General features: G+C 52.7%; 2 protein-coding genes across 2 annotated transcripts in view; one reads left to right on the top strand and one right to left on the bottom strand.

The window, feature by feature from the left end:
- Positions 1-24,150, top strand: part of CPLX2 (complexin 2) — an 82,707-nt gene that overhangs the window by 40,306 nt on the left and 18,251 nt on the right. The gene's annotated exons all lie outside the window — the stretch shown is intronic.
- The window catches only part of THOC3 (THO complex 3), a 96,873-nt gene continuing 93,327 nt past the window's right edge, over positions 20,605-24,150 (bottom strand). Inside the window, exons 6-7 of the mRNA XM_034656721.1 lie at positions 21,009-21,116; positions 20,605-20,834 (exon numbers count right to left, since the gene is read on the bottom strand). Of these exons, the coding sequence (XP_034512612.1) occupies positions 20,620-20,834; positions 21,009-21,116 (323 nt within the window). The 3' untranslated portion in view covers positions 20,605-20,619. The remainder of the gene's footprint in view (positions 20,835-21,008; positions 21,117-24,150) is intronic.

Raw genomic sequence — 24,150 nt, 5'->3', positions numbered from 1 at the left:
GAACCCTGGGCCCGGGAAAGTGGGTAACTCACCAGCCTCCCGCACAGCAGATGGTGGAGCTAGGATTTGAGCTGAGAACTCTAACTACAAAGTCTGTGCCAGAAATGTTTTAAGGTAGAGACAAGGAAAGCATTGAATTTCATTACATGAATGATTCTAGAAGCAGAGATCTCGAGGGGGACAGTGAGGCTCAGTGGCTTCTGGAGGCCCCTGTCCCCATTCGTCCCCTCTGACAGCTTCTCACCTTACACCCCAGCCCCCCCACAGCCACGCGCATCCCCCCAACTGCGAACTTGTACGTGGATACAAACACTGAGATGCACAGCCAGGACTCATGGCTGCACAGGTGCGTGCTGCGTGAAACCCGAGCAGGTGCACGCGTAGGCTTCCACACGTGCCTAAGTGGGTACACACACAGTGACGCACGGAGCCCCCCAGGGAGCAGTTACACGCATGCATCTGCACACGGGGGATGTAGCAGGAGCCCACGAGCTAAGCCTACTGGTGGGGAAGACCTGAACGGAGAGCAGCTACGGTCCTGCTCTATGCTCCAGGCTCCTGAGGCCCAGGCTTCCGCTGCTGACAGAAATCCGATTTCTGATCCCTAGATTCCAGCCCCCCCCCCCACCACCGCCAGCCTCCTCCAGCCTGCAGGCTCTAGAAGATCAAGGTCCCGCCCAGTAGGGACACACGGGCACCTCTACAGCAGCCACGTGGGAGCACCTTGGTGCTCAGGCCTGGGGGCTGGGGCGGCGGTCTCCCTTCTTTGCCTCAGACCAGAATGGAACAGTTACTAGAAACACAGCCTGGGTGGGACTCCTGCCCAGCTGTGAGTGAGCACGAACTAGTCCCTCTTCTCTCTGAGCCTCAATTTTCTCATCAGCAAAACGGGGGCATGATGCCTACCTCGCAAGGTTTTAGCGAGACCTGAGATAAAGTATGGAGAACGTCTAGTAAGAGCTGAATAAATGTGAAGTATCTTCCCTTGCCCTTGCCCTTCCACTGCTCACGGCTCAGCGCAGCAGAAGGACAGACTGATACTATTCAATCAGCCCAAGCATTCCTCCCCAGGTCCCTCCCCTCCCGAAACTCTGAGAATTATGGAAAAGACAGAGATAGGGACAGATAATGATGGTCCAGAAGACAGCGCTGTGAAACAGAGGGACAGGGACACTGTGGGAGCCCAGAGCAAGAAGTGGCAAAGCAGCCTGCCCAAGCATGGGGGGCTGGAGCTGGCCTTGCAGGATGGGGCCACAAGGCCACACTTCCATCAAGAACAGCGGTCTCTTAGCGCCCTTCGTAATCACTTCCTCAGCCACTCCCAATGTTGACGCTTACTGAACACCCACTATGTGCCAGACGCTTCACATACACGTCCCCGTCTGATGAATCACTGCTCCCAACAACACAGCCAAGAAGTTAGTACTATCTCATCTTACAAGGAAGGGAGCTCGGAGAAGGGGCGTGACCGGCTCAAGGTCACAGAGATCGGAGTCAAGTCCCACTCCAAGCTCCATGTTCTTTCCCCATGTTCCCCTCTCTCGGCCACGGCAACAAACGGCCCCCCACGACCTGACTGTGCTTCCTCCCCCAGTTCACCAAAAGCCACACTGTATCCCCCCACCCAGGACATCTCTTCAGACTCTCAGTGCCCTGGGGAGGGATGGCCATGGGGTCAATGCTCCCCAGCTCCCCAGCCCTCCTCCTCTGGCCCTGCCTGGCCTCAGGGGCCCTGCTCGCCCTCCTGCAATGCCAGATGGTTCTGTAGTGGCCACAGGCTTGTGTGTCCAGGTGTTGAAGCAGCCCTTCCAGAGCCTAACCATCTGCCAGCCCTGCCGTTCTTCAGCTCGCACGATGCATCCACCCCGGGACAACCATTTCACGGAGGGACTGAGAAAGTAAGGCCAGAGGCCCCAGAGACGAGGGCCAGAGGCTCTTGGGAAGCAGTGAGTCTGAAGGCCGAAAGATCCTTCTCACTGCATCCAGGGAATCAGGAGTCATGGCTTCAAACAGCTAACACCCCACAGGCTGAGCTGGGATTTAGGCAGGCTTTCCAGAGAACGGGTTGCTGAGAGATGAGTCACCCAGCCTCGCGGGGTCAGCCGGCCGGTGACGGGGAGGGTCAGCCAGCCGGGCAGACATCATCAGCCACCCAGTGTTCAGCGGGCAGCCTGAATCAGCCAGGCAGGGTCAGTTGGTCAGACTACAGCAAGCTGGCCCCGGCGCACAGCCCATCTCTGCCTCCCTGGGAGCCTTGGGGGGACACCCCCAGCTCAGGGGCATCACTGTGACCACCTGCGTTTCCTCAGCACATGGGGGCTCAAAGCAGCAGCCAGAAAGCCCTGAGAGATAAACAGTGAAACAGTAGCCCCTGGGAGCACACGTCGTGTTCCCCCCCTCACATACACAAACACACGTGTGCTTATTGCGTAATGTCACACATATGCACACACTGACTCATGCACACCCACACATGCACACACCCACCACACACATACATGCGTGTATTGCACGCACACACGCAGGGCGGTGCACGTCCACACATACAGATACATACACACACATACACGCACACGCTTACTGCCTCCTTCCAGCTCACATTTTGTAATGAAGGCACTCAGGTTTACCTCTGTAGGGGGGGGCTCCTGAGCAACGGAACGCCCCAATCCCTGCCTGATCTGTCACCTAAAGGGCTAAGGAAGGCTTCAGGGGAGAGGATTATTCCTCACTAGCAAGGGGATGATGAGGGAGCAGGTGGCTGGCTCTTTGGGGCCCAGGGTCACACTCTATGGGAGCTAAGCTGTGACCCTTCAAAATCAGGCATACTGCTCCTCTCATTTGGGCAGACCAGCAATGAGGAGGGTTTTCTGGGAGCGCAGAGCTGTGGGGATCTCCCTGCCCTCTGAGACCTCTTCCACCTCTGAGGTCTCCCCTCACCATTCCCTGCACAGGGGACCCCGTTCTACTGCGTCTGTTTTACTCTGAGGCCTTCCCTGTGTGGCATAGATTTGAGGCCAGAGGACCTGGGTGCCCACCCTAGAAGCAACCCTCACCAGCCTCGTGACCTCAGGCACACTCAGCATCTCGCTTGACCTTGGTTTGCTCATCCACAGGACAAGGTTAATGAGTCTTGCTAAAAGAAGGTGTGAGGTTATATGCAAAGCTGTCTAGGGAGCAGTTTGCAGGTTTCTCACAAAGTCACCAGCCAGGTAAAGAAAAAGAACAGCCCAGGCATAGCAAATGCAAAGGCCCTGACACAGGAATGAACTTGTCATCCCCCGAGGAACAGAACAAAACCCCTCAGAGCTGCAAGAACATGAACGAATTAAAAAGAAGGGGGAGGTAGAAAAGTGCCTTTGCAGAGGGAAGAAGGGACCAGATTACACAGGACATTTAAAGGGGACTGAATGGGATGTTTGTCACCTGCAGGGGCTGGGAAGGTGAGCCTCTGTTTGGGGGCTGGATTGTACTTTAGGAAAGCATGTTTCAGTCAGGAGCCCCTAGGAGGGAAGGAAGGAACAGAACCCCAGAGATTCGTGTCGGTGGGCTTCCAGCCACTACTCTGCCTAGGGCATCCCTGATGAAGATTAGCTCATAGATAGGGATGCCTCAGGCAGACCCGAACAGCACCTGCAGGAGGCCTTCCCAGTGCCCCTGACAGCGTATGTCTGCAGTTCCACAGACAGCAGCCCGCTCTCCTGTAGGTTTTCTCACTTGATCCTCACAACCATCCTGTGTGAGTCCACGGCGGACCCCTTTTCCAGAACACAGAGCTTAAGCTCCAAGAGGTCTGGACTGTCTGGTCCACACCATCACCTCTCGTGGGGAGCAGCTACAGCCTTCTAGCCCATCCCCCACTTTCAGCCCTCTCCCCTAATCTGACCTTCATACAGCAGCCGGAGGGGTCTTCTTAAAAGGCAATCAAACTTGTTCTTCTGCTGCCTATAATTCTACAGAGATCCATTATTCTTAAACTAAAATCCACAGTCCTCTCTGGGAACCTCAAGACCTTGGGTGACCTGGCCCCTGCTAGCCTCTCCCAGCTCATTTCCCCAACTCTCCCGCTGCTCCCCCAGCTCCAGCCACATAGGCCTTCTCTCTACTGCTCCAATGCACCAAGCTCATTCCTGCCCCAGGGCCTTTGCATCTGCCTCTCCCTCTCCTTGGCAGATTGTACCATCATGCAAACTCTACATCCCCATGAGGGCTGCTCCCTCTAGAGTAACCCCTCCCCACATATCCTCCCCTGAATACCTCACCCTGTGTTATTTTCTTCAGCATGTTTACTGACACCTGAAATTATTTTGTCTTTTATTTGCTTAAGTATTATCTGTAGCCTGTTCTAGACTGTAAGCCTCCTAAGGACAGGGATCTCATTAACCCTGGTCCCTAGGGCCTGGCACACTGCTTGGCACAGAGTAAGAGCCCGGGGGATATTTGTGGAAAGAACGGACAGGTGAGATGCCCAAGGTCATGTTAGATAGCAGAGCCACGAATTCCACCCAGGCCTTCGGCCTTCTAGAGCCGGAGACCTCGGGACTCCAGTACTATGAGGAAACCAGGACGGTGGTCCTGGTATCAGGAGAAGAGAGTCACTTGTGAGCTCATGCTCAGCAGTCTGACTGGTAGGATAGCCTGTCTCCTCACCCACCCCTCCCCCTCTTGAAATCAGGGGGCCAGACCTGAGACAATCACTCCTGCCACGTGGCCCTCATGGCTCTCTCCTTCCCTCATACTGAGGCTTGACTTGCAGCCGTTCACTACTGACCACGCACACACATACACACACACACACACACACACACACACACACACACACACACCCGCACTGGTACCTGGCCAGTCTTCCTTGGGGGTAGGCACAGGGCCACCAGAATCCCAACCCATGAGTCTTCAGGATAAGCACGACACACCAGTTGGCCACGCCTGTTAGTTCCTAGGAGCTTGAGGGCACACGTGGTCACCGGGCCTGCAGCAGGGTGAAGACCCCGAGGGCAGGATGAGGAAGCTGGAGACACAGGCCCCAGGCCTATCCACCACCCTCCAGCTGTGTGACCTTGGGCACAGCACTCCCCCTCTGGGGTGCAGCTCCCTCATCTCCAAAAGGAAATCAGGGTGGATTTAATGATAGTTGAAGAGAAAGAAAATGACTTTTTAGATGCTAGGCATTTATTAAACACCTGCTATATACCACCATCATGTTTTATTCTCATACAAGCTGATGGCTACCCTCGGGGACGCAGAGGGCCAGAGGCCTGCCCTCACAACACGTGGGTGGTGCAGCTGGGGCTTGTGGACCCACATTCCCCTTCACCAGCTGCTCTAAGAGCCTTTGCTGCCTCGGGTCCCCCTCGATGCCTTTAGGTTGGGCCTTCTGCCTTCTCCCTCTGAAAGGTTTGCTTCTGCGCTGAATCCCTGCAGGGCTGCTGGGGGTCCTCAGAGCGGCAAGGTGAGCTCCACCCTGCAGGCCTAGCTGAGCTCAGGGCCCCCAAAGTTCAGGGGTCTCTGGGTGTGGTTAGACCTCACCTGGGTGACCTTGGGCAAGTCGGTCAACCTCTCCGAGCCCCATCTTCATCATACATAACATGCGAAGCATACTTCTTATCTTTGGGTGACACTGAGATGATTCAGTGAGGTGCTGGTGCTGACGAGACAAAAGGGATGCTCCAGACTGGACCCTGAGCACGTAAACAGACAGATGTGGGGCTGGGGCGGGCTTGGGGTGCCTGCAAAGGAGCCAGGCTCATTCCAGGCAATGTGAGGTCACTGCAGGAAGTTTCTGAGCAGGGGAGTGATATGATGTGAGGAGTATTTTAGGAAGATTCTTCTGGCAATGCAGTACAGGTTGGCTGGGAGGAGCTGTGTGGAGAAGTGTGGGCAGCATTTATGCCTGGAAAACACTTGCAAATGAGGCCCCCTCTCCCAGCCCTCCAGCATCTGAGGCAATCTGAGAAGCAGGAGCTGCACTGGGAGGGCCATCCCACCCCACCCACACATCATCCACGGCATCCAGACACCAGGGCCATCAGCACGCTCCAGAGCAATGCAAACTTGCTTCCTCCCCCGAGCTGCGTAGCACCTTTGCTGTTAGAAAGTGCTTTCTTGCATGTCCCATTTGTCACACCTGTCCAGCTCGGAGTGGCAGCGAGAACAGGAAGCTGGGACTTGAACCAGATCTGCAGGGACGCCAAGTCCATGCCCCTCAGAGATACTCCGGGAAGAAACAGGCTGTCCCCAGGAATCCTGTCTGAGCCTCAGATGGGCACCCTAGGCCCCACCCGGTCCAGGGCAGGATCAGAGAAGGACTCAGCCTTACTCATCTTGAGTCCTCTACCCCGTGAGGGGCCTGAGAGGCAGCTGCAGAACTTCCCAGACACAGACAGGGCCCGGTACTTGGTACCAGTCACAAAGGAGTCCACCCCAGCTTCACCAGGCCCCACGAGACAGCAGAGGGAAGAGAAGGCCACAGGCAACCACCATGGAGGAGAGGATGCCACCAGCCCCACCTGGCCCCTGGTCCCTACGGTTGCCCTGCGAGGCTCAAGGCGTCTCACTGGCAGAGGGCTTTCTGGCCACTGGTACTAGCACCAGCACTCTAGTCCCCACCTGGCGGCTACCTCGCAGGGTTGATCATCACTTCCCCTTCCTTCAACAGATTTCCATGCTTGCTTTTTGCCAGGCCCTGGACATGCAGACACGGCCCTGTCCTCAAACAGCCCACAGGCTGCAGGGCAGTAAGCACTGCATGTGATGCGGGCAAACAAAGCCAGATGCAGGAGACCGAGGGATGGGGGGTGCTCAGCCAGGTACGAAGGCAGGCAAGGATGAGACGATGACAGGGCAGATAGATTGCTACCAACGGGGACGACACAGCTGCTGGGGTCAGGACATGCATGAACCAAGTGGTGCTGAGCTGAGTCTTGCCGGCGATGTAAGAGTTAGCCAGGTGACAAGAGGAAATCAAGGTGCTCTAGGCAAAGGGAGGGGCAGGTGCACAAGCAGAGACAAGAAATAACAAGCTACTACCAGGAAACTGCAGGTGGTTCAGTATGCCTAAAGGAGAGGGCTGGCAGGCAGCTTGGAGGCGGTAACAAGATCCTTGTCCACTGTGTTGAGGAGGTAGGGTTTTGAGTGCTTTATGTGCCCTTGGGTGACCTTGGACAGGTGAGTAAACTTCCTGCTGCCTCAGTTTCCTCATCTGTAAAGTGGGGATGGCATCCACCAATAAGTGGAAGGGCTGGGATCTGAACCCCGGCCATCAGCCCGAGAATGCATTCTAAAGCACCCCCTTGTCTTCCTACTCAGAGAGCAAGTCTCCTGACTGTCCTCTTTGTGCCACAGTGGGTGTTACAGCAAGCAGGACACAGCAGTAAACGGGGCAGGTGAGGTTTTTCTCCTCATGGAGACTTTATTCTAGTTGGAGAGGCAGACAAGCAATAAACACATAAGCAAATATATTTAAACAAATAAAATAATTTCAGACAGTGCAAGTCTTATAAAGGCCATTAAACACAGTAATGAGATAGGCGGTGACATCCTCATTTAAACAGAATTTAGATAAAAGAGGGACAGTCTCTTCGAGGAGGGGACATTCAAGCTCAAGTGAACACCAAGAAGGCACCAGCCAAGTAAGGATGTGGGGGGAAAGTGTTCTAGATGGCGGCAACGGCAAGTGCAAATGTCCTGAGGCAGGAGGAAGGTTGGCAGCTTGAGAAGGACAAAGAGTCCTTGTGGCTGGAGTGGAGCAAGGAAGGGGAGAAAGGAGGGCAAAGGGAAAAGAGGGCTCAGCTCATGTGGAGCCTTAGAGACCCAGGAAATGACTTTGGATTTCATTCTAAGTGTGGTGGTTTTATTCTAAGCTAATGGGGGGTTTTGAACAGAGGTGTGACATGATCTACTTTGCATTTTTTCAGGATTCCTCTGCACACTGCAGGGAGACTGTGTTGGTGTGTGTTTTAATGCCAACTCGTATTGCTGTGCAGCTATAATGACGTACACATTTCAACAGTTAGTCAGTTTGCTTGTTTGGATAGTGCTGACCCGTCCATTGTCACCAGCCACCTCCTGTTGGTTGTTTGTGGCTCAAAATGATGCTTAGTCATCTAATAGGCCGTTCATCCTTGAACGAGAAGAGAAGGAGAGAAGGATTGTTTCCATAGGAATGCATGATGGTGGGTTTCAAAGCACTGGATCTCAGTCCATATCTTCCTAGAGCTGTTCCCATGAAGACCTAGAATCCTCCTCACACCAAGAAACATTTATGCCTCACCTCATGCCGCCAAACTCCAAGCTAGGTATTGGAGATGCAAAGACAAATAAGACTTGACCTTGAGGGGCTCCCAACCTGATGGGGATAACTCACAACAGAGGCTCTGCCCCAGCATGGGAGTGCCTTGCTGGGTGGGGGGAATGCCCCAGCATGGGCAGCCCTGTGCAAAGGGGAGGAAGACTCCCAGAGGAGAATTCCTCTCACCTGAGTCCTGACTGGGGTCCAAAAGGAGAGGCAGGCTTTGGCACTGCGCTCAGCTGAGTTCCTGTCTCGGTGTTACCGCTTTCTAGCTGTGTGAGTTCGAGCAGGTCCCTCAAGCCCTCCAAGATGCCAGCTCCTCCCGGGGGCTCCCACCTGGCAGGGCTTTATTCATCTCAAGTCAGGTGACTTGAGATGAATAAAGCATCAAATGTAGCGCTCTACACCTAGCGGGCGCTCAGTAAACATTTGTCCCCTCCTGCGACATGAATGGAATTGTCCCTTTGGGGGCAACAAACATGTGACTGAGGATGTTCATCTAATTTAGCCTTGGGTGCTGTCCATTTGCCACTGATTGGGGGTTCCTTGGGGAATGCACAGTCCATGCAGCAGGCTACAATCACTGCATCAAGATATGTCAGTGCTAAGACGCCTCATGAGGGAGGGACTTGCACTGATGCCAACGAAGATATTCAGGTTTGCAAATGACTTTTTTTTTTTTAAAGCAAACTTGAGTGGATCCAAAGATTTCTGTATAATAATGTCACATTCAGAATGACCTAACATTGGCCAGACTGGGAACCAAAGGGCAAGAGGAAGGCAAGAGGTCCCCCATGCCACCATCACTTAAGGCTTGAGGAAGGGTTACATTTGGGCTGGGCCTGGAAGGAAAGGCGGCTTTGGATGGAGGGAAAGAGTGAGTCTGGCAGGAGGATGAGTGGGCGGCAGACAGAGGCAGGAAAGCCACAGCAGGCACAGGGAACATCCAGAAGTTCTTTTTGGCTGGAACTTTCTGGATGTTCGTGGACTGGCCAGACCAGCCACTGGAAAGGTAGGCTCAGGCTAACACGCCAGCATTTCCCAAAGTGCATTCTTCAGAATACGCCTTCCCTTGATGCTCCAAGGTGAAAGGTTCCCTGATCAGATAAGTTCTAGAAACGCCACACGCTGTGTCACCTCTCTGAGAATCATCATCCACAGTAGCATAGTAAAGGCCCCGAAAATCCCTGAAGAGAAAAATCCACTTGACTTCATTTAGCCCAGCAATCCCCACTCACCCGACCAAGGCCCCTATTCACAGAGCCCCCGTTATAGCTGCACAATCTGCTTTGAACAATGCCAGCAGAGAAAGGAGTCGTGGCCGACTGTTTCGAGCAGGGTCAGAGCTGTGTGGTCAGAGTTGAGCTCACAAAGAATCTATGAGTCAGCCCCATACGAGGCATGTGAATGGAGATGCGGCCCAGGGCGCCAGGTGGAGGTGGGGAGACACAATAAGGAGGCCTGGCCAGTGATGCAGGGAAGGAGCTGGTAAGGCCCGAGGAACCCACAGGCAGTGGGGAGGGAGGCAGGAGATGGCTCAGAGCAAGTAGTCTGAACTTGGACCCGGACATCCACACTGACCAGGGCTTTGGACTCGAGGAACCAGGTCGACGGCAGAGCCCACCTGCGACAGCTCTGGTGGGAGATGAATTGAGTCGACTTCAGGGCACCTTGTACGAAAGAAGCCTGGGAGCAGGTGGCTATACCACTCCAGAGAAACGAGCCTGTTTTCTGGCTCTCCCTCCAGTTAGGGTGCCTGAAAGAGGTCCTATTTCCTCTCTTCCCTGACTGAGCTCTGTATCAGTCCCTGTGGTTTGAGCTGGAGAGCCCCTCCATGAAACGCTCTAACATCACTCACTCTTTCAGTAAACATTCATCGGGTTCACGCTGGGCAGGCCTGCACTTGACCCTGCACCAAGAGATGATTCTGCCCTCTCTGACCAGCAGCTGTGCCAAGTCACTGGGCAGGCAAATCAGGGCCATGATGAAGCCTGCGCAAAGTCCCGATGAGGCAGGGACCGACTCTGCCCAGAGGAAGAGACGTGTGTCCAGGGTTGGGAATAATTATAAGAGGGAGGAAGAACATCCTAGGCAGGGGCCACAGCAGCTCAAAGATGCAGAGGAAGGCTCGGAGAAGAGGAACAGGTGGCTGGGATGAGATCTCATCACCAAAAGTCACTTCATGGACTGAACCTCAGCTTTCCCACCTGTGAAATGGGTATAAGAAGCCCCACTGCAGGCTCCTTTGCAAGTTCCATAGAGGAAGGGCTGCGGACACTCCCCTTTCCACTTGCCAGACCCTGCCAGGCCCTGTGCCAGCCAGGGGGACCACAGAGACGAATAAGCCTGGAGACCAAGCTGGGCTCCTTCCAGCCACCGACATAAGACATCTCTTCTTTCGCCCTCTAGTGCTTGGAAGGTGCTTATTGTTGGAATCCAAGCCAGGGCTGTCCTCAGCTCCCAGGGTCCGGGCTCCAGATGTGCACGTCTGGCAGCCGTCCTCTGGTCCTGGCGAGAGGCTCAGGATCCGTGGGCCGCTCAGGAAGAGGCAGATGTATTTTGACAAGGCTGCCACAGCTTCTGCAGCATCCTGAGTCAAAATAAGCCCTTCTCTTGGGCAGCCCCTGGGACGGGCTATTTCTGCACCACGTCCCTTTTTTCCATGGGGGGGCTGAGCCACGATGATTCCAGCTAAAAACAGAAGCTGCCTCAGCTGGAGCCCACGACATTCCCCTCAACGACAGAGACATCAGCACGCAGCCTGTCGCGAACTCGGGAAGCCTTTCTTGTGGACTCAAACTCAGATAATTCCCCCTGAGGGCATAGGCAGTCCAACCCAAGGAACACTCCAATAACCCTCCCATCCCAGCGGATTGCAAATCATAAAAATAAGTCCTTACACGTGTACAAAACCTTAGCGATGACAAAGTATTTCCTTGTCCCTACGGGAACTTGGGGAGGTGGCGGCTACTGTTCCCATTTTAAAGATGAGAAAACTGAGGCTCAGAGATGTGATCTGACCCTGGAGGGGATGGAGGAGAGAAGATTTGAGTCCAAGGCTGTCTTCAGACTCCCTAGGTGAAAAGAAAGAGCCTGCAAGAGAGGAACTGAGGTAAATGTGGCTGCGAGCAGAATTTCTAAATTTGAGCAGATCAGGATCAAAGGGCAGGAAGGCTCGCTGCCCGAGTCCCTGCTCCCTGTACCAGACACCACGCAAAGTCCCCTTGACACATAGCATCTCATTCTAATCTTCCAAACAGCCCTGGCAAGAGGACTCATTATCCCTGTTTTCTAGATGGGGAAACTGAGGATCAGAGAGACAAAGGTGCTGCTGGTGCAGCTGAGGCCAAGAAGAGCTCAGGCAGGAGGGGAAGTGAGGCTGGCCCTGGAGAGAGCAGGGTGGGCAGGCCAGGGGTCTGCCGGCATCTTCCACAGCACAGAAGCCCCAGTACCTCAGCGACTGACCGGAGGTGGTTTGACAGGTGCCACTTTCAATGGCAAGTCCAACACTGACAAACATAGCCCTCTTTCCCAGTCCTTGTACAGCGCTTCAGGGGTACCCGTGAGGAAGTTTCAGGCTGGTGCCAGGGTGCTTTCCCCCCTCTCTAATATTAGCCTCCTCTCTTTCAACAACCAGAGGGCTAGCCTCGGACTCAGGGCAGGAGCCAGGCCCCCAGGGCACTAAGCTGCACATCAGCACGCGTTTCCTTTCCACTGTGTTTATGGGCATTGTCACCCTCCGTTCTAGCAAGTGACACTGGTTTTCCGGTGCAAAGCGGCAAGATGAGGTTTCCTTTTTAAGTAAACGCAATGAAGGGTTTTATTTTTGCAAGTGAGTGAAATTAGAGGGCAATGTTAAGTAAATAGCAGAGGTGGTGTGTAGATGTGGCAAAAACGGCGGAGGGGTGACTTCAGTGCGCGAGGCGGGCACCTGCGGGGTCCTGCCCTCTGGGCCAGGCCTGGCACCAGCCCCGCACCACACCACCACGGTGAAACCTGGTGCCGACGCCCCTCCTGTCGTCTCCTGCTGGACAGGCTGCGCCCCGCTGCCAGCAAGGGCCACCACAGGCTTGCTGACAAATGTCTGTCCACTGCCCCCTAAGATACGCTAGGGCAAAAGGGAACTGTCCCTCGAAGGTAAAACCATGAGTACAGAGACCTGCAAGAGGCAAGAGTACAAAGTGAGCAACTGCCTCCCCCAGCCCCTTCTCTGAGATCCAAGTTCAAACCTTGAGAAGACTAGAATGATAAGGCGGAAGTTCTGGAACCACACGGCCAGAGCTCGGATCCAGCGGCCTTGCACGTGCTGAGTGACCCTAAGCAAACGGTTGCCCTGCGCTCTCCAGTCTCCTCCTCTGCAGAACAGCATCAGCAAGGGCCCTCTCCTCGGGTGGAAGCACGGCAGCGGCCTTGGCGTGTGGCCTCCACCACATACACGGTACCTGTTACTCTCTGTCAGGCACTGGCCAGACAGTCGCCAGGTGCTGTGTCAAGCCTCGCCTCAGTACCACAGTGGGCTCAGAGAGGTGCAGTGCCCGGCCTCAGGTCACACAGCCAGGAAGTGCTAAAGCCAGGGTAGGAGCCCAGACTCCCCAGCTTCATGCCTGGTGCCCTTTCTCCAATACCCCTGAGCTCTCCCCTTCCCCCACCCTTGCTCCCTCACTCTGAGGGTTCCCCTCTCTCCTGACTGCTTGTCCCTCCTTGGGCCCTCACAACGAAGACTCTCTTCCTTTCAGCAAAGCACAGCCAGGCCTCCACCGGCTGGGCCGACTTTTAGCTCCCCTTCAGCCTTTATGCTATTCTTGCTGCATTCCAACCCAGCCTGGCAGTCCCCCATTAAAGTCACTGGAGAAACAAGTTCTCTTTTGATTGCATGAGGCAGACCCCTTTTTGAAGCAAAAGAAGCCACATAACCTCTCTGAGCCTTAGTTTGCCCGTAAGTATAACGGGGTCATAACAGTACATTTGCACACAGTTGAGATAAAGATTCAATAAGGTAATGCACGTAAAGCCCTCGGGGTCGTGCCTGGCAGATGGTAAGTGTTCCTAATTAGTAATATTCCTTGTATCACTGTTGTTAGCATTAACTACTCTCAAGGGATGAGGGCTGGAGACCCTGCCCCAGCCTTCAAGGAACTCATTGCCTAGTCGGGAAAACCATCTTTCCATATTTCCACAAAGATAAGGAAGCATCCAAGACCACAGGTACCCTACAACACAGCCGAGCACAACCGGATTCTGCAGTGTCAGAATGACACAACACTGCAGTCAAACAGCTGTACAATGATCCAGGCCGCCGCGGGAGTGAAGAAACTGCACACTTCATTTATTCAGCAAACATTCACCAGGTGCCCACCACAGTCCAGGCACTGTGCCAGGCTTCGACGCTGCACCAATGGGCAAACAGACGTCATCTTTGCCCCTGTGGGACTCCCACCCAGCGGAAGAGATAAACCTGGAACAAATCATTATTGAAGTTCAGTCGAGCTAAGAAGAAAAGTACCTTGTGCCATAAAAATGTCTACCAGGAAGCTTAGTCTGAGGGTGTAGCCAGGGAAGGCTTCCGAGGAAGAGGGGATTAAAGGGGATGAGAGCAGAAGCAGGGAGAGCAGTTGGATGTGACCTGGAGAGGAGACATTACAAGAGGTACTCGGGGGGCAGGGGGTGGTAAAACCAGCCTCCTACCATGCAGCGGAGTGATCAAGCTGCAGTCTAGAGTCAAAATGCCTGCGGTCTAATCCTAGCTCTGTCATGTACTAGCTGCGACACTTTAACCAACATAAGTCTCTCTGAACCTCAGTTCCCTCATCTGCCTAATGGGCACCACATCAACCACCTCACTGGATTAAACGCAGTAACATACGTGGAATCTTTCTCACGATGCCGCCCAACCCTATTTTAGGGTTGAGAGAGGTGATAGAAAAAGCAATCAAAGTGTCTGAAGGGTAAAAAGGGGTTGTATAAGTTAGTGTAACTAAAAAATTCAAGGGCAGATTCTGGATTTCAGGAAGAGCTTGATCCAGGAGTTGTGCAATATTTTCAAGGCTCAGTCTCTTTCTGTCAGTTCTGTTTCTCTCTGGCTTGGCTTCCCCGTTACACAGGCTCCTTTCACACCGTGACCTTGCAGCTCCATGCTCACACTTTCCTAATTCAGTAACTCCGACAGGAGAAGAATTTTTCTAACATCTCCAGAACAATTTCCATGACTGAGTCTTACTGGACCATCTCAAGTCACATGTCCATACAATACCTTCATCCTAGGCCTGGGTTATGCACCAGTTCCTACAGCTCAAATGAAAGAGGATTGGAGGACTCCATCCAAACCACATGGCCAGAGAAACAGGGAAGGGTGGATCGCCAAAGGAATATTAAGCTGCCATACAGAAGAGAGACCATAGGGCAAACTAAGACAGCCTATGTCCACCATAGCAAGTACACAGAGACACAGGGTGACCACACCACAGCAGTCGGTGACACACTGAGAGTGCTGAATGACCACTTAGGGTCTCCTCACCCCACTCCCAGCCAAGGAGTGAGCCGCATCTCCCATTCTGACCTCCTGGTCCCTGAAGAGCAGAGAGGCAAGTGCAGACCCCAGGGCCAGACAGCCTGGATGCAAATCCTCAATGGCACCTTCTAGCTGTATGACCTTGGCAAGATTCCTTGTCCTTTCTCTGCCTCCTTCCTCGTCTGTGAAATGGGCATAATACTAACTCCTCATCTCATAAGGCTGTTGGGCAGCTTAAACAAGGTAGTATATAGAGAACACATAGCACAAAGGAGCTCGGTCAAGTGAGCTCCTGTTATTGTCATCACTCCACAGGCTCTGGACATCGGGGGTCACGTTGATTCACCCCTCCCCACAGGTAAAGTTCCTTCTCATTCCTTCCAGAAGATCTACCAAAAGCCAGGAAAAGGCCACATTTGATTTCTCCCTTCTACTTGGTGAGATGAAATGTAAATATGAAAGTCTGGTTCAGCAGGAAATCTAAGTAAGTGGGTCCTGCAATCTGGGGAAACCCTTAGGAGGAGGCATCAGAGATCCCTGGACAACTCAGGCCACATCCTCCCCGGGACCGGCCTCCCCCAGGTTACAGGCTCTGTGCGGGCCTGCTTCAGAAGCTGGCTTCTTCCCATGCCCTTACCAAGGAGTCCAGCAGCGACCTCTCTCTGTCACCTGCCTGATTCTGCAGGCATCCGAGTATATGGACCCCCAAAACATCTAGGAGGCAGAACGGATTAGGGAAGGAAAAAAGGGAAAGGAGAATGAGAGAAGGAAGAAAAGAAACATTTTCATTAGGCACTGAAGTATGTTCCACACTCAGCCAGGCACCTGTGTAGAAGTCCTCATCTAATTTCCATCACAGAAGTGAGCTACTATCCCCTCCGCACTTCCGGTGAGGAAACTGAGGCTCAGAGAGGTGAAGTGACCTACCTAAGGTCACCCAGCTAGTGAACGAAGGCGCCTGCCCGCCCAAGGCCTTCAGATGCACGTTGCCGCCAGGCTCCGCACTGAGCCAAGCAGGGAATCTCACAGCCCTGCAGCCCGAGTCCAAAGAGAAAGCAGGTTTCCAAGGAGAAGGAGGAGAGGTGTTGGGAACATGCAGTTATTTACAGGGTGCCGTGTGGGCTGCTGCGGGAGGAGGGAGCCACGTCCTGAGGTGAGCAGGGAGTGGGAGATGCTGGGTCCTCAGTTTCCTCATCTACAGAACCAAGATGATAACACCAGCCTCCAGGGAGATGGGGCCCAGGAAAGAAGATAGCGCATGCGCAGGGCCCGTGGCATCTGGAGCACAACAGGTTCTCAGGGTGGGAGGGAGCGGCTGTAGTCTCCCTCAGGTGGATCAACATGGGACCCCTGGGGCGGTGGGCCCCCATTTCCTTAGGATTGAAAGAGGGGCCTGCTTGATCTTTGACAGAGGCTCTTAGTTCTCCAAAAATGGCAATTTGTTAAAGCAATTGTTGGGGTGCCTGGGGGGCTCAGTCAGTTAAGTGCCCAACTCTTGATCTCAGCTCAGGTCATGATCGCAGGGTGGTGAGTTCAGGCCCCATGTTGGGCTCCAGCGTGGAGCCTACTGAAAGAAGGAAGGAAGGAAGGAAGGAAGGAAGGAAGGAAGGAAGGAAAGAAGAAAGAAAGAGAGAGNGGAAGGAAGGAAGGAAGGAAGGAAGGAAGGAAGGAAGGAAGGAAGGAAGGAAAGAAAGAAGAAAGAAAGAGAGAGAGAAAGAAAGAAAGAAAGAAAGAAAGAGAAAGAAAGAGAGAGAAAGAAAGAAAGAAAGAAAGAAAGAAAGAAAGAAAGAAAGAAAGAAAGAAAGAAAGAAAGTCCTACCACTACCACTCTCCCCCTCATTACCCACACTCCCCCATCCTAGGCTCCATTCTGTCCCAGGAACGGGCCAAGTTCTCACCCAGCTTGGGGGAGCCTCCTTGAGGACCAACCTTCTGCCCCAGATCTTCACACAGGCCTCTTCCACTCTTTCATGTCAAGCTCAAACGTCAAAAGGATATTGCACTTCCGTGGCAGGCACCCCGCAGGGCTTAGATAGTGCATACACAGGCCCTGGCACATGGGAGGCTTGCAGGAAATGGCAGCTGGAATTAACCATCACAGCCATGCCTTGGACAGAACAGCATCTATACACTCATTTAACACAGTTCCCTGAGCACCTGCTCTGGGCTGGGCATGTCTCGGTGCTGGAAGACAGAGTGAACAAGACAGAGGAGTTTCCTGCCTTGCATGGTGTTTCTGGTGGGAATGGACAGGCAATGAACAAATAAATAGAAAGATAATTCAGAGAGTGGTGAGTGCTCTGAAGAAATAAAACTGGGTGATGTGAGAAAGAAAGATGAGGCAGGTGTCTGGGAAAGCCTCCTGGAGATGACGTTTGAAACATAGTCCCAGAGAGGGAGGCTGGCTTGCCCAAAGTCACACAGTGAAAATCCAGCCGAGTCAGTGCAAGAGCTCCTTGCATTCTGCCATGCCCCGAGAGAGGAGCTTTGAAGAGCAGGGTGCCACAGGAGGTGTGGGAACTCATTCGGAAAGAACTCAGTGGGCCCCCAGGGCACACCATGCCGACGACTGGGAGCTGTCTGCCTGTGCTGGAGATGGCCAGGGCACACCCACACCTGTCTTAACTTGCTCCCTGAGCACAAGCTGTTCCACACCTGCCTAGCCCCTTGCAATCAGCTGGACCAAGGCACTAGATCTGGCCAATGAATGGTGAGCAGAAGGGCCAATATCAGTGAGAATCCTGGCAGGAAACATGGAACATTCCATGTGGGCCATTTGAGCAGAGCTTCATGAAGGGGTGGGCAGAACAGGCAGAGTTCACAAAGATAGTACAGTTCCCCAGGGCCAGCACTAGTGCAGACCCATTACCACCTCTAAGCCTGAAGGACAAGGAGGGAGTGGTTGCCAAGCCTGCAGAGGGGACATGTGTAAGAAGGACCGCTGCCAGGAGCAGTGGCCTTCAGCTGAGGAACACTTGTCCTCCTGCCTCCAAATCCTGCCAGGACCTCCCACTGATAGAACCCAAGCAGAAGCCAACCAGAGGACAAAGGGAACCTGTTGACTGGTCCATACAGGCCAGCCACCAGGGCACAGACATGGTAGGGGGAATGGGTCTGGAGGGGTCAAACAGAAGTGAGCCTGCAAGATCACCTCCCAGCTGGGGTGGTGGGGACTCCGTGACACTCCAGCTGTCTCTTCCTACCACAGTGACCCTAGAATCTCCATGTGGAGACGGTGGCACCCCGAGAGAACACAGAACCTCCTCCCTCCAACCTCAGCCCAGCGGAGTCTGACCATAACAGTGAGAAACAAAACACGTTAAGGAGAGACCTTTGCTAAGAGAGAGGAATCTTCTGGGAAATGTTTAAAAACTGATGACTCAGAATCAGAAAGCCTGCCTGCAGTCGTGGAGCCATGAATTGATGCGGTCCAAAGACACCCCGAAAGTCACCTTGAGATGGACTGTAGGGCCCAGGATCAGAGGTCTTTCAACTCCATCCAACGGAAAGCAGGTCAGATAAAGGACCAGTGAGAGGCTTGGTGATCGCAGCTCTGGGAGACTGCTCCAAAATGAAAAAAAGATATCCGGAACATCTGAGAGCCTCAGCCTCAGCCGCGACTGAGGAGGGCCTCAGGGCAGTTCCTGTTCCCAAATTGTCTTTTGGAAGTAGGGGCGCCAAAGGCACTGCTCTGGCGAGCAAATGTTCCAACTCCAACTGACAAACAAGATGCAGACAAATTGCCAGGAACGGATGGCACCGCCCAAGAACGCTGATGCCACTCAAGGGTGAAATGGCAGAGCTGNGTTGGAAAAAAAAAAAAAAAAAAAAAAACTGTGTGCATTTTTGAGGGGCTATGGATACATGAACTGAGATCTGTGGATATGAAATTTGAGCTTTGGCAAAGCTTCGAGTAGGGACCCACAGTGTGAGCCCCTTCTCCCCCTTAAATCAGCAGCACCGTGGGACTGTGCTGTCCAAGTGAGGACAAGGCTTCGAGACAGAGAACCGGGACCAGGGTGATCAGTTCCTTCTTGGAATATGAGAATATTAAATGCAGGGTCCTTCCAGAGTCAGGTCCTGCTTGTTCAGAAGTTTTCTGTAGGAAGGGACACACAACTCCAAAGGTACAGACTCTAGCAGGTTTCTCCTAGGTGGTGGCAGAGACGGAAACCTCATTCAAAACAACTTAAGTAGAAAGGCAACCTTTATTGATCACACAACGGAAAAGTACAGGAGCAGATGATGCTTAAAGGCACATCAGGAACTGGGCACTCACACGCTGTCATCAGAAATTTGTCTCCTCCCCTCCCCTTGGCTCTGCTCGTCTGTGTTGGCATCACCCTCTGGCAGGCTGTCCCTGGGTGATGGCAACACAGCCCAGCTGCTCAGGCCCACATTCTGCCAGCTCTGCAAATCCCGTAGAAATAGAAAGCGTCTTTCCCACTGGTCCTAGCTAAAATTCCAGGGCTGGCTCTCATTGGCTTAGATGTGTCATTGCCATCCCTGAGTCAAGCACTGTGGCCACAGCTAATACTTTTCTAATCAGCTGTTATAGGTCTAATGCTTATCCATGGAAGAGGGCCATGGCGTTAGCTCCACCCAGACCATAAAGTCTAAGAGTAGGGGAGGACAAGGACTTCAAAGAGATAGCAAATGGGCCAAAAATGTATGTCAACACAGCAAATTAAACCAAAAATACCCCAATGACAAAATGCCACAGTGATGAGGCCAAAGCACAGAAGAAAATCATGGGGCTAAGTGTATGGACTAAGAATGCAAAAGAAATGGGGGGGGACAAGTACAAGATTTAAACAAGGATGCCAGAATTACTATGTGGTCTGCAGCCCAATAAGGGGGCGAAGTCTGCCCCTGAGAGGGGGACCTCAAGACTGATGGGGCAGGACAAGCCATTTCAAGTGCAAGCAAGTAGGGCCATGCCAAGCACAAATTTCACCTGTGGTGAGATCTGTGGAGCGTTCACAATAGAGAAGGCTTTGGGTGTGATGTTGGTGACTCGGGGATGAGCAAGACACGATTCTTGCCCTCAAACAGCTTACGATCCAGTGTGAGGAGACAACCAAGGATGTGTAAATTAGTAGAGGAATAAAATGAACAGCAGAGGTGCTGAGTGCTCTGTAGCAAAGAGCGCTACATAGGAGAGCAGTCGTGGTAAACAGGCTGCCGAGGAGGTGGAAGTCAGATCAAGGGGAGCCCTCGTGGCTCTGGACTTGCTGCTGTAGGCAATGGTGAGTCATCGAGAGCTTTTGAGCATGGGAGTGACACAAGCAAGAGGAAGCTTCATCGTCTTAATGGAGCCAGATAAAGCCCAGAAGAGAGTCACAGAGATGATCAAAGGGCTGGCAACAGGCCTGTGGAGGAGACAGATGAGTGAGGACTGGAAAGATGAGGGCCGGTGGGAGCCTTGATCAAAGTCAGGCGGAGGAGCATGCTGCCCGATCCTGGGCCAAGGCAGGACTGGAGCCGCACCATGAAGTCCAAGAGAACGTGGCTCTTGTTCAACTCCCATCAGGAAAGGTGAGTGTGTACACATTAAAAAAATGTCATTTATATAACTATACCCCAAGAGGGGGTGTAGGCTGCAAAAGGGGAATAAATGACTATCAAAGAGGTTCTGATAGAGTCCGGAGTTACTGGTAGAGTAATAAAGAAAGGCTGAGGAGCACCAGGGGTATCCAGGGATGTCCCTTATGCATTCATTAAATGGTCACTTTCTGACGGCCTGCTTTGAGCCTGGCCCGCCTCGAGGCTCCAGACCCAGAGACAGGAAGCAGGCATCCCCTTGTCTTATTATGTCACAGGCCTAGCACTCTCTGAACTGATCCAGACCCCATGCAGTTTCCTCAATCAGCGTCTGCTCCCCCTGCCCGACAAGAGATGGAAATGTGTGTATTTTTTCACTGTTGTATCCCCAGCACCTAGAGGGGATCTCTGGCGCGTAGCAGGTGCTCACTGCGTGTCTGCTGAGTGAATGCACCCTCATCCTCAAGGAGCCTCCATCCTCAAAGAGTTCATAATCTAGGGAGGAAGTCACACAAGGAAACCAACCTTAAGTGTCAAGTTGAGTTCCGTTGGGGCTACAAGGGAAAGGTCCACGTGGGAGCACACAGGAAACCTCTGTTTCAATCCTGCATCCCAGGAGGGATTTCTTAATGCTTTAGCTGAGCCATGACAGTCAACATAGAGGCTTACCAAGTGAACAGAGCAGACAAGGCCATTCCTCCAGGAGCAAGCAGCGTGGGCAAACGCTCAGAAACACCAGGTGACAGCATGTCCAGGAGCAACGTGGAACACAGGTGGCTGGAGACAGAGAGAGGTCTGGGTCGGATCATGGAGGACCTTAAAAGCCAACTTAAAGGATTTGAACTTTCTCCTGAAGGCAACGGGAAGACATCAAAAGATTTTTGCATCAAAAAGAGTTAAGATCTTTTTGGTTGCATGTAAAGAAAAAAACAAAGTAGCTTTAACAAGAGCAAAGAGGAAGCGGTAGTTATTGGCTCATAAAAATGACAAGACCTAGGAGAGCGGCAGGCACAGCTTGATCCGAGGTGTAAACTATGTCACCAGGCTCAGGTTCCCCACTCTCCTTTTCTGGACTCTGCTGGCTCTAAGCTGGTCCCCATTCTGAGGCTCCATATGGTGGCTCCTGAGAACCTCAGTTCACATCACAGTGGACCTCAAAGGACAGTCCATCTCCCTTAGCTCAAGCAAAGTCCCAGAATTGAGTCCCTCTGGCCCTGACTGATCTGACTTTGGTCCTGTGCCTATTGCTGAACTGATTTGGGGGATCAGGGAGACCATCTGTGCTGATTGGCTCAGTCCAGGTCATGTGATCCGCCCATGGGTTCAAACGAAATACACACCTTGGCTCTTCCAAAGCTGGTGCCACATGAGGGAGTAGTGGGTGCTAGGTGGCAAAATAAGCTGTGACCATCACGTGTTTTAAGAATGGGAATAACAGAGTCAGACCCATGTTTTAGACAGCTATGGCTCTCCTCCAGATCTGGAAGCCAATCAGAAAGTCAGTCTGAAGGCTGGAGCAGAGGCAGGAGCAGTGGTTACAGGGCCGGTATTAAGAGCTAGACTGCGCCAACCTGAGCAGAAGTGAGCAAAGGGCTGCCACAGAAGGAGATTTCTTACATAAATCCACAGCGCATGATTTCAGGGTCCTGAGCTATACAGCCCCTATCACTTTTGATCACCTTCAGACCTGGAACACTCAGTGCCATTAAGGACCAGCCTGTGGCAAGGTCCCCATATAGGTGTCCTAGCGGGGTCATCCAAACTCTGGGACCAGTTGCCCGGAAGCTGCAGACCCAGGCTCACCTTCCAGAAACCCATTTAATCTCCCTCTGTAAACGTGGCCAGCTGCAGAGACATACCAAGCTCAAATGCTGATGCCACTACTTCTCAGCTGTGTTACCCCGAACAAAGTGCTTAACCTCTCTGAGTCTGAATATCCCGATATGAATATGAAGCGGAGGTGATGACATTTAAGGTAATGGAGGCGCTGGTGTGGGGATTAAACCAGATAAAGATTATGAATCACCTACTGTGGTGAGAGGATTGGTGAATGAAAATTTCTTTCTTTTCAGCCCTTTCCGCTTTTCCCTGGCTTCATCTGCCCAAGACCTCTCCAACCCTTTGTTTGCCAAATAAAAGGTGATTGGTTTTATCCTGTTGTCCCGCCAGAAAGAAACCACCGGAGGTTGAGTGGCACAGAGCAGCCGTTTTGAGATTTGTGGGTGGAAAATTCCTCCCGTTCTTTGGCCTGAAGTCTAAGCCCCCTCTGGACTTCCTTCAGGCGGCTCCCATTTGGGAACACCATATCCCGGTCCCTTGTGTGCCGCACAGGAGGGAAGAACCCCAGAGAAGGGGTGAAGAGGTAGCTTCAAATTCTGTTCTTTCTCATTTCAACTTAAACTCAAGGAAATCGTGAGGCAGAGTTCTCTGACCAAGATCAGAAAAGGGAGGTTTTATTGAATGGTCCCACTGCCCCAAACGTCAGAGGAAACCCCCACCTTGCTCAGGTGTTGGAGGGAAACAGAGTCCATGCTTGCTGAGGCTTGGCTGCTGTTTCCTAATCAGTGTCGTTATGTGACCTTCACAATCGCCATGGGAGGACGGGGTCATCCCACCACTTTCACTGAGGAGGAAACTGAGTCTCAAAGAAAAATCATACCATCTGGCTTGGGGCGTGGGGGCAAGGCAGAGGGCTGCTGAGCTTGAACCCCATCGCTATGTGGCTGGAGCCCGAGATGACTTGGCCACCCGGGAGGCAGCTACCCTGTCCTTTCCCTGCTTTGGGCTTCCAGTCCCATCTGGCTTGCAAGCTGTGTGTATCTCATTCTGCGCCCCAGAGCTGCCTCTTCACTAAGACAGCACTTAGCATGTCGTATTATCGTCAACTGTTTGCAGCCATGTCTCCCCCGCCTGCTTCTGAGCGCTTCACATCGAAGGCTCCACTCTCAAAGGATCTTGAGTGCGTGAACCGGTCCGCGCGCTATCCCTCTACAGAATATACGCATCTCTCACTGTGGCCAAAGAGAAACTCTGAAACTTCCTAGACATCTTTGCCCGCCTAGGAGAGTGCCTGGCATGGCACAGGCCCTCCACACACGTCTGATGAATGACTGAAAAATACCTGCCCGGCAGGACTGTCGCACAGCTGAGAGGGCTGACATCGTAACATCCCTACAACAATGCTTGGCATGCCGCACATGTTTTAAGAAGTGTGGAGCTAAATGCTGAGTTGTGACTAAGAAGGAATACTTACCTCAGAGTCAGGAGCTTCCTGAACCAGCTGTGGCGTTTACAAAAAGGCCCCTCCCTTTTCTGGGCCCCTGTTTCCCCACTTGTAAGTTAGGAACACTGGGTTAGATGACCAGAAAGTTACCCTTTCATTGCTGATTTCTTATGCATGTTTCATCTCCTCCCTTCACTCCACTCCCCTCCAAATACACACACACACACACACACACACACACACAGACACACACACACAGACACACACACAGAGACACACACACAGACACAGACACACACACACAGACACACACACACACACAGACACACACACGCCCATCAATCTCCAAAACAGCATTCTGCTATCCCTCAGTGTTCTCTCTCTCTTTCATTTCCTTGACCAGAAGCTCCATAAGCTTATTAACCTCTGTTGTCTTGTCCACGTTCCTCAAATATGAAACAGCAATAATGTCCCCTCAGATTAATTTTATCGAAGAGCAAGATCTGTTTTGTGGGCCAGGGTGTGCTGGTCCTAAATGGAAAGCAGAAGTCATTTCCAACTCTCTCGCTCCATAATGCAGGGGTTCTG

Source organism: Ailuropoda melanoleuca, chromosome 3 (genome assembly GCF_002007445.2).
Source record: "Ailuropoda melanoleuca isolate Jingjing chromosome 3, ASM200744v2, whole genome shotgun sequence".
In the NCBI taxonomy this organism is placed as follows: domain Eukaryota; kingdom Metazoa; phylum Chordata; class Mammalia; order Carnivora; family Ursidae; genus Ailuropoda; species Ailuropoda melanoleuca.
The sequence above is the reverse complement of the archived record's forward strand: the minus strand, read 5'-3'. Positions and strand labels throughout refer to the sequence as shown.